Source organism: Mytilus galloprovincialis, chromosome 7 (genome assembly GCF_965363235.1).
Source record: "Mytilus galloprovincialis chromosome 7, xbMytGall1.hap1.1, whole genome shotgun sequence".
Classification (NCBI taxonomy): Eukaryota; Metazoa; Mollusca; class Bivalvia; order Mytilida; family Mytilidae; genus Mytilus; species Mytilus galloprovincialis.
The window spans coordinates 56,911,256-56,925,189 of NC_134844.1; the positions used below are offsets into that span (position 1 = coordinate 56,911,256).

General features: G+C 31.2%; 1 protein-coding gene across 1 annotated transcript; it reads right to left on the reverse strand.

Annotated features, from left to right (window-relative positions):
• Positions 1–6,291: 6,291 nt before the first annotated feature.
• Positions 6,292–9,609, reverse strand: LOC143081797 (uncharacterized). Its single transcript, XM_076257493.1, has 2 exons — positions 9,356–9,609; positions 6,292–7,754 (listed from the first exon to the last, which is right to left on the reverse strand). Exons 1-2 carry the CDS (start codon positions 9,464–9,466, stop codon positions 6,756–6,758), a joined length of 1,110 nt encoding a protein of 369 aa, XP_076113608.1. The 5' UTR covers positions 9,467–9,609; the 3' UTR covers positions 6,292–6,755.
• Between the last annotated feature and the right edge of the window lie 4,325 nt (positions 9,610–13,934).

A 13,934-nucleotide genomic window follows, 5' to 3' on the forward strand; every position in this document is an offset into this window, starting at 1 on the left:
ATAAGTTCCACTGGAAAGAATGATATTATTATGGAATCTTTCACCTTTGTACACTTCGGTATCTAAATAGTTCATACTAAATCTAGACACCTCAAATGTGAATTTAGACAGATGGTAAATTTTGTTCGCTATGGTAAGAAAAATCTACAACCTGTTTTATTGTACATGTGAAGACCATAAAACCGTCGTCTCTTTATTGACAGTGTAATTTGATGTTTTTTTCTCCATTGGAACTTATCGAAGATATGTATTAATAGGACAGACAGGTGTAAATCTGTATGTTGGAGAAGATATACCCCCAATAGGCGCTCCTATATTTTGTTGTATAACTGTCCATTTAACTAAATTCATTGTTTCTTAGTTTTAATTTAACAAATGCCGTTAAATCTTTAAAGTTGGAAATTTTTAAAGTATATTCTTCTTTGAGAACTGATTCTAATGCATTTATAACTGTTTCTTCTAAGTTATCTATCTTCATATTTGTGTACATTGACTTCACATCATAGGCAATGCGAATGCATTCTTTCTTGACCTCGTGTGACTCTATTTTATTAATGAAGTTTTTAGTATCTTGAATATAAAAGTGATGCCTCATCAATAATTGTTTTAAAATTAGATCCAGTTATATTTCAACACTTATTCATGATTGGTCGTTAAGAAATGTTTATGTTGCCAACTATTTGACCAGTTCGAAATGCCTCAATATTTATTGCTAGATTGATTTTAGTAGGTACATGTGTCTATGTTTTGAGTCGTTATTATTCTTCAAGAAATTATAAGTTTGTGAATCTATTTGTCTTTTCCTTTTTAGTTTAAAAAAAATATCTGTTATAGATTTGACAACAACATTAGCAGTTTGTTTATCTACTTTTAAGTAATGATTACTTTAGGTGACTTGTTCCTGCTTTGATGTAATCGATCTTATTTACAGCCATTGTTGTGTTATTTTTATCTGCTTTAGATATATAAACGTATCGTTATGATTAAGTTCTATAGAGTTTTCGTTCTAATTTTGACAAATTGTCCCAAACTGTTTAAAATCCAGTTTTGATATATCTAGTTATGTGTCAATTTAATAATTTTCTAGGGCAACATAGTAAAACTTTATTATCACAGGCGTACACAAGGCTCACAAAAGGCCCATTAAAGCTCTGAACTATAAACCTTTCTATTTCAATTTGATTGACATTTATTGGAGTGTTATGGTGTATTAACGATATAAGCTTCTCTCAAAGGCTCGGAGCATCCTCCAAGCATGCCTGGAGGAAGCTCACTAGAATAAATATATGTTCCTTTAACGTCCAGTGGCAACGGAATAATAGAAATATTGGATATATTTACAGCATGACCCACGATAGAATCAAATACGTCGGTAGAATATTCACAATAACCCCGTTTGAATTCCGCCTTAGCATCATTACTGAAAATTTAATTACTCTGTGCTATCATATGATGGACTTATCAGGCTTTTAACACTGTCAACTATGGATAAGGTAAAACGACATTTCTCGACATGATTATTATATTTAAGCGTAAATTTTGTTTCTGGTACGACATTTTAGTGATAGTTTGCCTATAACATGTATAACATTAAACCTGCCAGCAACTATAATTGTGAATTATGTTTCCGTTACATACGTTGTAATTTGTTATCGTATTTATTAATGTGAGAAAACATTCGCAGATATATATGAAAAATATTGATACATAATTTTGTTCATATTGAAAACACATCGCTATTATATTAAAACATATCGCATCCATATTTTTATGTAAAAATATAGCGGTATTCCTTAATTAAGAAAACATTCAAATCATCGAAATTGCATTCTACTAATTTTGCTACATGGCATTTTTTGAATGTCTACGTCTACAAATGACAAAACGTGCCTTTATGTTATATTAAATCAATAATATCGATTTCAGTATATGTATAACAACTTGCTTGTTATTATATTACACAATTCGAGAAAGTTATACAGGCAGACGTTTGATGTGTTGAATTTTGTTCTGATTTAAGAAGAATATTCATTATTTTAAAACTAGAAATCTTCCTTTCTTCATACAAATGTAAATATTCGTCTGAGATTTCCCACACTGCAACTCGTTCATGTTAGATAAAATCAAAAATCATATAAGTAACGTTTTCATCTATTCGCCTCTTCAATAGACTGAGATTATATATTTAGTTACCAAAAATATTTAAAAAATGTATTTAGGTAAATTGCATAACATTATGAGCTAAACATATACACTCAGATTTGATATACTTGTTTTAGTATTATAAGGTCTCACCTTTATCGAATAGTCGTCCATGCATGTGTGAGTAAATTTTAGTAAATTCAACCCTATTCATTACTAAATTATTTAATGGTTCTAAGAAAAGCGTTTTGTTCTACACAGAATTGTAATGTTAGCTACTTAATACTTGTGAGGCGACCCAGAAATTAAACCAATAACACTGTACATAGTTCTAAGTAAAGTGTCTCACCTACTATTTATAAATAGATTAACAATATTTTGAATTCATTTATATTTTATAAATATGCGGGCTTTCAAAACGAAAAAAATAACTTAAAAAAAATACCAATCTTCCAGTTGCCATATGAATATGTTAAGTTATTCCTGCAAATTCACTGTTATATATTCACGGAAGTTTTTGAAAGATTTGTTTGTGATAAATCAATAGTACACATTGCGAAATGAATGGACAATGTATCTTATAACATAGGTTATTGTAAAAACACCGTCATGCATTTAATTCGGTTACATAACTTTTTGAACAAATTATTTGTTTCCAACTTCTGCATTGATTTTTAAATTGTTTTATGTTATGCATTTATATTTTTCACTGAACATTGCATTACCTTTTTTCTGTTTTGAAAATACGACTTTATTGAATAGTTTGTTGAAAATATCACATTGAATGGATATAAATAAACATATAATATACTAGAACCATCCGCGATAACGCAGGTCCATGACTGAATTAAAATAACTTATTTTGTGATTGTCATCTGATAAAGTTGTGCTGATTATAATATGTACAGTTTTCTCTGCTTTCAAACTCTTTCTGTTTGAACCAGTCGACCTGGAACTGATCAATTATTGGTAATATTATTTTTTGGAAAACAAAAAGGCATGTAATGGACCTATTGTTAATCAAAATAATTGTCCTATGTTAGTTACAATAAAGTTTATTTTTTCGATTTGCCGTATTTACGTCATGTCGGCGAACAAATTGGAAACTGTACCTATGCCTTATTTTAAGCAGGAACTTTCTAGAATAGTATTCGTATTGTCATTTTATAAAGTCATGCTGATTAAAATACAACAATATGAAATAATGTGACAATAATTGAATTTAGTAGTGTCAACCCTGTGATTATGACCCTGTAAATAGTAAATCCCGAAATACACCGTTTGTTGATGCGCCTTACAGATGCGCAACGTACAGATTAGGTAATAGATTACATGTGACATATAATGACATGACTAAAATGAAATTGCATCGGATGATTCCGGAACTGATTAATTTGTCTAATTGCTTATTGTTTGAAACAGTAATCGATGTAAAAGGCCGAAATTTTCAGTTTACCCTATTAAGTATATAGACTCTTATATAAGATTTGCAATAATTACGTATAATATATATATATCGGTAGGTAAAACATATGAAACATCAACATTGATATTATAAGCAAAACCATATCAAAAGAATGACACCAGCAATTAATAAAATTTCAATATAGAATCGTGGATTACATCAAAATCCAGGAAATAACCAAAGTTCTATTAAAGGTATGTAAGTAACACCAATTGATATACTGTCAAAAGTAAAAGTTAAAACAATATCCGGATACATAAAACATGTTTAATCCAGGTGTTTGTTTTGAACAAGGTTTTTGAAGTGATCAGACTTTGAACGGCAGTTTCCTAATACCACCGTTCTTATACTAATTCAATGTATATGTTTTTTCTATAAAAATAATAGAAAGATAGCAGTAAGGAACGAAAAAAAGACAATCGATATGTTTTAGATAATCATGATAATGTAATGTATTTAAAGTAAATCATACTGGCATGTGAAGTATAGAAAACTAAGCCTACAAAAAAATTATCAGTCTTGCATTATAATTTCTGGGAAAACAGAAGATACACTATCGAATCTTGTCGTATATTATTTCACTTCGTATGGGAAACCGAACTTTCACCAATTCTTCAGTTTTATATTGCTTCGGACCACTGCGTACATCAACATGTATATCGGTCAAGACGTTTCCCAACCTCTCATATTAGAGAAATAGGGTGAACGTATTTATATGCATCACTCAATTACAATTAGGATTTAGTGGCCATGTAAAATATTGCACATTTTATTTGAATTTTTATCGTGGCCAAGATTAACATTGATTTAATCAGTTTACACACTGTTATCAAAGGTACCAGGATTATAATTAAATAAGCCAGACGCGCGTTTCGTCTACATAAGACTAATCAGTGACGCTCAGATCAAAATAGTTATGAGGCCCAACAAGTATAAAGTTGAAGAACATTGAGGACTCAAAATTCCAAAAAGTTGTGCCAAATACTGCTAAGGTAAACTTTTCCTGGAATAAGAAACTTTATTCATTCAAAGTGTTTTATTTTGTTTTTGTCATTCTGTCGAAGCTTTTCAAACAAAAATCTACAGTATAGAATAATCATCTATAAAGGTGTGGGATGACTTTGAAATGCATCTTTCATTATGTGTCTATAATTACAAAACATGTTTTCAATGGTTAAAAAAGTGTTTTGTTCTAAGTCGTCAACATTACAATGATATATCTTCTTCGTTGTGCACTGTACCACAAGAATATGTCAACCAGTTGCATAATAAGAAGTTCTCAGAAAAATGTTCCTCTTACATTGTACAGTAGTTAACTTGAATTTCCATTCATTCAAAATCTATAAATATACCGAACTTTTAAAGGAAAAGATAAAAATCATAAACCGATCTACCCGTTCAAGAACTAAATTATTCGATCTTGTCATTCATCTTTTGTTAATTCCTGGACGTTTTCCAACAGTTCATTGATACAGCAATAGTAAGAATTGTGAAATGTATGTACTTTTGCATTAGTCTATAAAAATGTACGGATTACAACTTCAGGTATTAGATTTGGTCAAATTAGTGTTTAAATGATTATAAATATATAGTTTAAACAAAGCGATATAGTTATACCCTTAAAATTGTACCATGCTTTGCTACCGCCACTGGGGAATACTTCACGATGTGTTTTGCATATAACTTTCATTACAAGATCAGTTTTTTTTAGTTCCAGAAAAAGCAAATGGTATATCTAAAATCATGAATTGTAATCGCTAGATATTTCTCTGAATACACCATTACGACCCAGAGGGTTTTCATAGTAAAATAATCAGTCATACGTCGTCTATGATGAGTTATAATGTACACTTTGAATTGTCTCCGTTGAGAGATTCAATGATTTATAAGGAACTAAAGTACATTCTCCATCAGTAAATGTGACCATTGAAGGTTTGTCAATTATATTTACGTCCAGTTCGTTAATATATACACTCAAGTATCTTATCATCGTACGTTTTAAAATGCTTGGTCTCGAGAGAACTATTACGTGCACGTCCAGTAAGTTTCGTCTGTCGTACATGAAGATTATTATTTGTTTGGTTAGTTAATAATAACAGGAATGTGTTGATCATGTGTATGCTACGCCTTCATTTTTGCTCATCAAAAGCGTTCAAAGATTCAACAATGTTTTTGGAAAAGTAGATTATCCAATACCGATCTACCTCAGAGATTTCGTTTAGTACACATGTCGTCAAAAAGTCGTCAAAAGCATCAGGTCTAATGACGTATCGTCTAATGACAAACCGGTTCCAATATCGTTTCTCTGCATACAACTTTTTAATTTTTTCAATTTATTGACATATCCCTACTCATATAAAACATTTAAAACTTAAAAGTTAATTTCTGCACAATGGATAATCATACTTCCTTGTATGCTCTTCAACTTTGTACTTGTTTGGCTTTTCAAGTGTTTGATATGAGCTTTTACTGATGAGTCTTATGTAGACGAAACGCGCGTCTGGCGTATTAAGTTATAATCCTGGTACCTTTGATAACTATTTTACACCACTAGGTCGTTGCCACTGCTGGTAGACGTTTCGTTGATAACTATTACATTATACTATACGACATTAGTCGAAGAGAAACAAATAAAACATCGATAACTAACGAAGAAAACATAGAAAAAACAATCACCCGATTTTTATTTCTTTTCTTAATTTACAGTTTATTAAATGTGAATTATGGAGCCTGGTTTCGTTGGTAAGTCTTTACATAATAACGTATAGAATAAAAGTATGGTGAGTTTCTTTAACATGCAGTGTCCGTATCAACAAATTGTAACTACAATAACCTTCTGAGTCTGGAAATATGTGAAATAGACTGTATAATATCTTTTACTCCAAAATAGACTCGAAGTTAATAGACAGTAGCAAAAACGTATGAAGGAGGTAGTGTAATACTTTCATCTGCAAATAATAATTCTAATAACTTCTTTTGTAGAAACAACACAGACATTGAAAAATGAACATTTTACACCCTGTATATTTAAGAAGGAACAAACTTACGATCTAAACTCGAATGGGATTAATATCAATTCAAATGTGTTCAGCTTGTAGGGTATACATGTATCTGGTCTTCTCTCTTAATATCAATTCATGCAAAGCTTTCAGTCATCATGTTCTGTCCTTTTAGATTTTGAAAATAACGTTTTTATCTCTTTTTCTATCTGTGCAGTTTGTTCATTTAACTTGTTTTCCTTTATTACCAATTCAACCCAATCATCCTTCACTTGTTCTATCCTTCGAGTTTGATTGATTAAGGTTTCTGTCTGTTTTCTCATTTTAGCAGTGTTTTCGGACATTTTTTCTGTCCCTTGTTCGACTGATTTAACCCAATCATCCTTCACTTGTTCTATCCTTTCAGCATATCTGATAAACGTGTCCTTCTCGTTCTCTATTGATGCAGTTATTTCTTTTTTTGCATGTGCAGATAGGTCAATTAAAGTGTCTTTCTCTTTTCTTATGGATTCTGTAAACGTTTCCCTCATAGTCTTCATCCATGCAGCCTGTTCTTTCAACTTTATTTCAGCTTGTTCAGTTAAAGTTTTCTCCCCTTGTCTGATCAATTCAGTTAACGTGCTCTTCTCTCTTCCTATCAATTCAGTTAACGCGTTTTTCTCTTTAAATTTAAATTCATTGAAGGTTTCCTTCTCTTGTTTCATCTTTGCTGATTGGTCAAATATCATTTCTTTATCGTGTCTTATAACTTCAGTTGATTGTTTTCTCTCTTTTTCCATACATGCAGCTTGCACATTCAGCGTTTTTCTATCATATTTCATTGATTGCTCTAATGCGGCCTTCTCTATTGCTAACGTTTCAAAATGTTCAGTTAAGATATTCTGTCCATGTCCTATCAATTCAGTTATTGTTTTCTGTCCTGTTTCTATTAATTCAGCCAACATCGATTTCTCTTTTTCTATCGATTCTGCTTGTTTAACTTCCAGTTTCTGCACGTTACTTGTGAATTCAGTCAATGCGTCCTTTTGCTTTCTTTCCAATTCAGCGAACATTTTTTGTGTCTGTTTAATCAACGTTTCCTCTTGTTTTCTTTTGTAAGAATACATTTGGTAGGTAGTAACAGATAATGCCCCAATGCATGAAACCATCTGTAATTGTTATAAAAAAGTAAAAACAACTGCATGTTAAAGATACTTCGACTAAAGGCCATTATATTAGACGCTTCTGCAAGAAAACTTATCTTAAATAATCAACAATAGGTATCACATGTATGCATAATATCGATCGATATATGTGAATTGCAATTACACCATATATATATATATATATAGGCAGATGTGGTGTGAGTGCCAATGAGACAACTCTCCATCCAAATATCAATTTATAAAAGTAAACCATTATAGGTCAATGTACGGCCTTCAACACGGAGCATTGGCTTAAACCGAACAAAAAGCTACAAAGGCCCTTAAAATTACTAGTGTAAAACCATTCAAACGGGAAAACCAACGGTCTAATCTATATAAAAAACGAGAAACGTGAAACACGTATAAATTACATAAACAAACGACAACTACTGTACATCAGATTCCTGACTAAGGACATTTGCAGCGGGATGAAACGTGTTAATGGTATCAAACCTTCTCCCTTTTTCTGAAACAATAGCATAACATTACAACATAGAAAACCACACGATACAATATCAATTGGAAAGCTTAACTCAATAAAAAAACGTAAATCAACACACTTCTTATGTGTATATGAAGTTGTAAAAAGTGTTTTAGTCTTCCAGAACTGAATGAAAATGTAAGTGAACGTAAATTCGTAGTACAGCCAAACAAACAAAGTACCACTTTTTAATAAAAAAAAATAGGGGTGGATAGTTACTGAAGACTTCAGATTACAGCACTGCCTACAAGAAAGAAAAAAATCGAAACCAAAATGCACTTTAAGACCCATCAATGAAAGTGAGGATGAATATCTTTATCTTATATCTTAACCAACACCAACGTGTTGTGTATTCTGTCTGAACAGCTTTTTTGCAACGCTTCCTAAATATTACCAACATACACGATCACATTAATAAAAGACCAATGATTTGTATTTTAAATTTGTTTAACCAACACATTATGTTTCTTTTTATAAATGTATATACATAACAAGACGTCGGGTCTTTTGTTTTTGTATTTAAATGCTTATTGATTAAGATTCATAATATTATACTAACCGATCTTTAATTTGTATCTATTCACATTATATCGTAATTTTTTTAATAAATAATGCAATCTACCCGTATAGTTTTAAATCGATCGGATCGTTTATTTGAATAATATAAAGTCATTATGATTACTTTATTTTTTAAATACTGTCATATGCTGTTATTTAATTTACTTTGTGTAATAATTTACAATATGACCGACACATGGCTTAATAAACATAGGCATACGGCAAGACAATCGAGGTTAGTAGGACCAACAAATAAATTTATGACATATTTACTCTTTTTTTTTTGGTTTACTACGTTATTCAACACCTAACACTTTTCATAGTAGCTTCCCTAATGTTTCTAGCATATAGTTGAAGCTCCGGTTTGTACATCATGTGCCGGATGAATTACATATTCTGTTGAAAATTTAAAGCACTAAGTACCTACATATGATATTGTACATGTATTGAAATTTACACATAGATATATGTATTTCGTTTTTTTAAATCATTATGACAAACTAATAATGAAATATTTAACTCTTACTGTAGCATTGTCCATGAGTGTATGGACCAATTGTAGAATTATCCCTTTACAATCCATAACAGTCCATACATGCAATGGATCTTGAGAAAATGTATTCCATATGCATTCCATAAATGTAAAGATGTCGTATTCTTCAAAATTTGCTGTTAAGCTTCAATTTTCAACTATGAATATATGAATGTTTTTAAGAAGCGTGCAGTATTGACAAATTTTGTTACACTCTGTATGCTTTATAACATTATTATAATCCTTCATTCGCCGAGGTTCTATAGAATACTACCCAGAATTATGAACACAGGATTCTTTCATATGTATCTTGAAAGGATCAATTACATTTTAAGAAATTAAAAACCTTTCGTGTATTTGTACCGGATAAAGTACAGACGTTTTGTATAGCATACCAGGTATTGTGAAATTAAATAACGGAAGTTTGAACTCATGTGTAGGGGGTTATAATTTGATCGCTTAAATGTTTTAAAAATGCGACAAGGACGTCTTTTAAAAAAAATATAGTAGTTGAAAGCAACACTATAATTTTTTGTTATCTGAAATTAGGTAAAAAGTTAAATCACTGAAATACCGAGTTCCGAGGAAAACTCATAACGGAAAGGTCTAATCAAATGGCAAAATCTAAAGATAAAATACATCAAACGAATGGACAACAACTGTCATATTCCTGACATTTTCTTATTTAGACAAATGTTAATAGCATACCTAATTCTATTTAAAAAATGATTGTTGATTCCAACACATCAACATGATGTGGTGATTTTTAACTTATTGATCCCCAAAACATTCCTAGACATTGTTTTGTTTATATAAAATTAGTATGATAGCACAATCCTGTTCAGTGGTATGCTTGACTGTCTGCATTAAAAAATAACAGGTGATTATCAATTTAGAATTTTGACAATTTCTTGTGGTCTACGTGTATATATTGATGTAGAGTAATGGTTTGGCATTCCAAATTGTATGATTGATATATGTGATGAGTTGTTTTACTACTTAGTCGATGTCACGATTGTTAGACATTTCGATACTGCGGGAATTAAATTCAAAGCACAGTGTTGACATACAATATTTATATTTTAACTAACTGAAATATAATGTGTAAATATTCGAAACTGCACATTCTTCGTACTTTATTTGGCCCACTTTTTTAAAAAAATTTTGGATTTGAGCGTCACTGATGAGTCTTTTGTAGACGAAACGCGCGTCTGGGGTATATATAAAATTTAGTCCTGGTATCTATGATGAGTTTTTTTTACAACCACTGGGTCGATGCCACTGCTGGTGGAGATTTATTTCCCCGAGGGTATCACAAGCCCAGTAGTCAGCACTTTTTGTGCTGACATGAATTATCATTGATATTGTTATATTTATAAATTAACTGTTTACAAAATTTTTAATTTTTGGAAATACTAAGGATTTTCTACCGCAGGCATAGATTACATTAGCTGTATTTGGCAACACTTTTGGGAATTTTGGATTTCAATGGTCTTCAACTTCGTACTTTATTTGGCCCACTTTTTTAAACTTTTTTGGATTCGAGCATCACTGATGAGTCTTTTGTAGACGAAACGCGCGTCTGGCGTATATATAAAATTTAGTCCTGGTATCTTTGATAAGTTTATTTACAACCACTGGGTCGATGCCACTGCTGGTGGAGATTTATTTCCCCGAGGGTATCACAAGCCCAGTAGTCAGCACTTTTTGTGCTGACATTAATTATCATAGATATTGTTATATTTATAAATTAACTGTTTACAAAATTTTGATTTTTTTGAAATACTAAGGATTTTCTACCTCTGACATAGATTACCTTAGCTGTATTTGGCAAAACTTATAGGAATTTTGGATCTCAATGCTCTTCAACTGCGTACTTTATTTGGCCCACTTTTTTTTAACTTTTTTGGATTCGAGCGTCACTGATGAGTCTTTTGTAGACGAAACGCGCGTCTGGCGTATATATAAAATTTAGTCTTGGTATCTATGATTAGTTTATTTAAAGATGGGTTTAAAGTTATCGACTGGATTTTTTTTTCTATTCAATATTCGATGTCCAACCCACTTATACATTGAAACGGTAAACAAGCTCGATATTGTCGTTTTTAAAAATTATAACAAGTTATATTATTCGATATCATTAAAAGCATGGTAGTAAGGATAAGTTGGGAATCTTGTTGTCACCCCTTCAGTTATTCGTAAATTCCAGTTGATCCCATATATGAACCATTAAATATAAATTCTTATGTAAATTGCATACTAGTTTTTTTTCCTTTATAGAATGTGGATTCATATCAATTAAATGTAATAACAGGCAGACTTTAAACATGATAATTCAAAAAACCAAAAACCATTTTAAATATACATTGAAACAACCATGGAATGCCGAAAAAAAAGAAATTTTAGATTGACTTAATATTTAAACGTGTATTCAACATTATCATGATTATGTATGTTCGTTACTATTATGCGGTTTATATGTGGTGACGATTATTATACATGTATTATTTGTTTGTGCGTTTCTCCGTAATGAGTATTATTGCGTTTGGTTGTGCTATATTTCTGTCATGTACTGTTGTAATTTTAGCGATATTTTGTAACATTGCCATAGAATCAGGAGTTTTAGCTAGCCTTAACACCAGGTTTAATCAATCATGTTTTTCTTAAAATGTCCTGTACTAAGTCAGGAATATGGCAATTGTATCAACAACTTCGTTTCTATGTAGGGGTTGTTACCTATAAAAACGTTTAAACCCACTGCATTTGTTTGCACCTGTTCTCAGTCAGGAACCTGATGTCCAGTGGTTGTCATTTGTTGATGTGGTTCATAAGTGTTTCTTGTTTCTTGTTTTTATATTGATTCGACCGTTGGTTTTCATGTTTCAATGGTTTTACAATTGTCATTTTGGGGCCCTTCAAAGCTTACTGTTTCTTGTGAGTCAAGGCTCCGTGTTGAAGATCGTACTTTGAACTATACTGGTTTACTTTTATAAATTGTAACTTGGACGGACAGTTGTTTCATTAGCACGCATACATGTACCACATATTTTATTATTTACTTACTAATATAAATATGAACCGATGGTTCAAAGTGCCAGTTTGATATCTATTTCAAAACAGAATTGAAAATTAAAAACAAAGAAATTTGTGAAAGGGACAGATAATGACCAAAGGCAACGAATGGGTCTTCAAGGCAGCGTGAACATCACGCTCCCGTAGGCAGTGTTTAGCTGGCTTATAAACAATAATGTATAATTAGTCAGCAAATTTGACGCCACACTTAAATCCAAAACATATAAATGAACCATAATTTAAAAACAAACATACAAAACAAACGAATGGGTCTGTAGAGCAGCGTGAACAACACGCTCCCGTAGGCAGTGTTTAGCTGGCTTATAAACAATAATGTATAATTAGTCAGCAAATTTGACACCACACTTAAATCCAAAACATATAAATGAACCATAATTTAAAAACAAACATACAAAACAAACGAAGGTGAGAAGTTCTTGATATGGATCAGGCGTAACGGTACGGCGGTGTTAAACATGTTTTGTGAGATCTCAAAGGACTACTAGTAGTTATTGACATCCAGCTCAAAACTGTTAGAAAGATTATGTCTTTGTCATAAAAATTGATGTACTCTCTGTTTATGGTTAAGTACCACACCGTCATAAATAAAACGAGAAGAACATAACCTGCGTCATGCCAACAACGGGTTTAATAATACATTTGTTTAATTTCCGATGCAAATGCCATATTATGAGTGAATCAATATCAAGTCCAAAAAATGACTTGATAATAGTATCATACTACATCATTTCTAAAAAACAAAGTCTGTCTAAAAGTTGAGTTAGCTGTTGAGGTAAACCACATGTTTAAGCTTTGTTAGTTCAACACGATAAGGTTCTTTAGTGTACATGCTGATATCGTCAATTATCATTTTTTTTATATTATATGTTGATTTGATAGTTTAGAAATTATTATTCCAACGATGAAGAAACAGGTTTGCAATAAGTTGTGCAGAGTAAACCCGCAAATGTAATTCCGGTATATTGGCGATATTTGGAATTTCAAAGGATTGGTGATATACGGAATTTTTAAAGTGAACAAACATGTTTACTAGTAAAGGTATCATATCAAAGCAGGTCCAATTGACATAGTTCTTTTATTTGTTTTTACTCAACATACCTTAGTTATTTGAATATTATATTTGCATTCTGACCATTTAATAGGGTAAGTGATTTTGTTGTACAATAGGGTATATAGGGTAGAAAAATCAAATCTACGAACAGTTAAGAAAGTACAAATATGTGCATGCCTTTTATAAAGTACTTTCAACAAATTATTGACACTCCAAAAGTTCCACTGTTCTCGTAGGACTTATTCAAATTATCACTATGTTTTTTATTGTTTCAAGTGTACTAGATAACATTTTCATTGAGAAGTATTTGTGGAAACTGTATGTCTTCGATTGGTGCGGAGGACTTCAAGTGCTAGTGATATATCTCGGGTTTTTTGTCGTTTCTCATGTTAATTATAATATTCTTAAATTTTCTTTTTATTATGATAG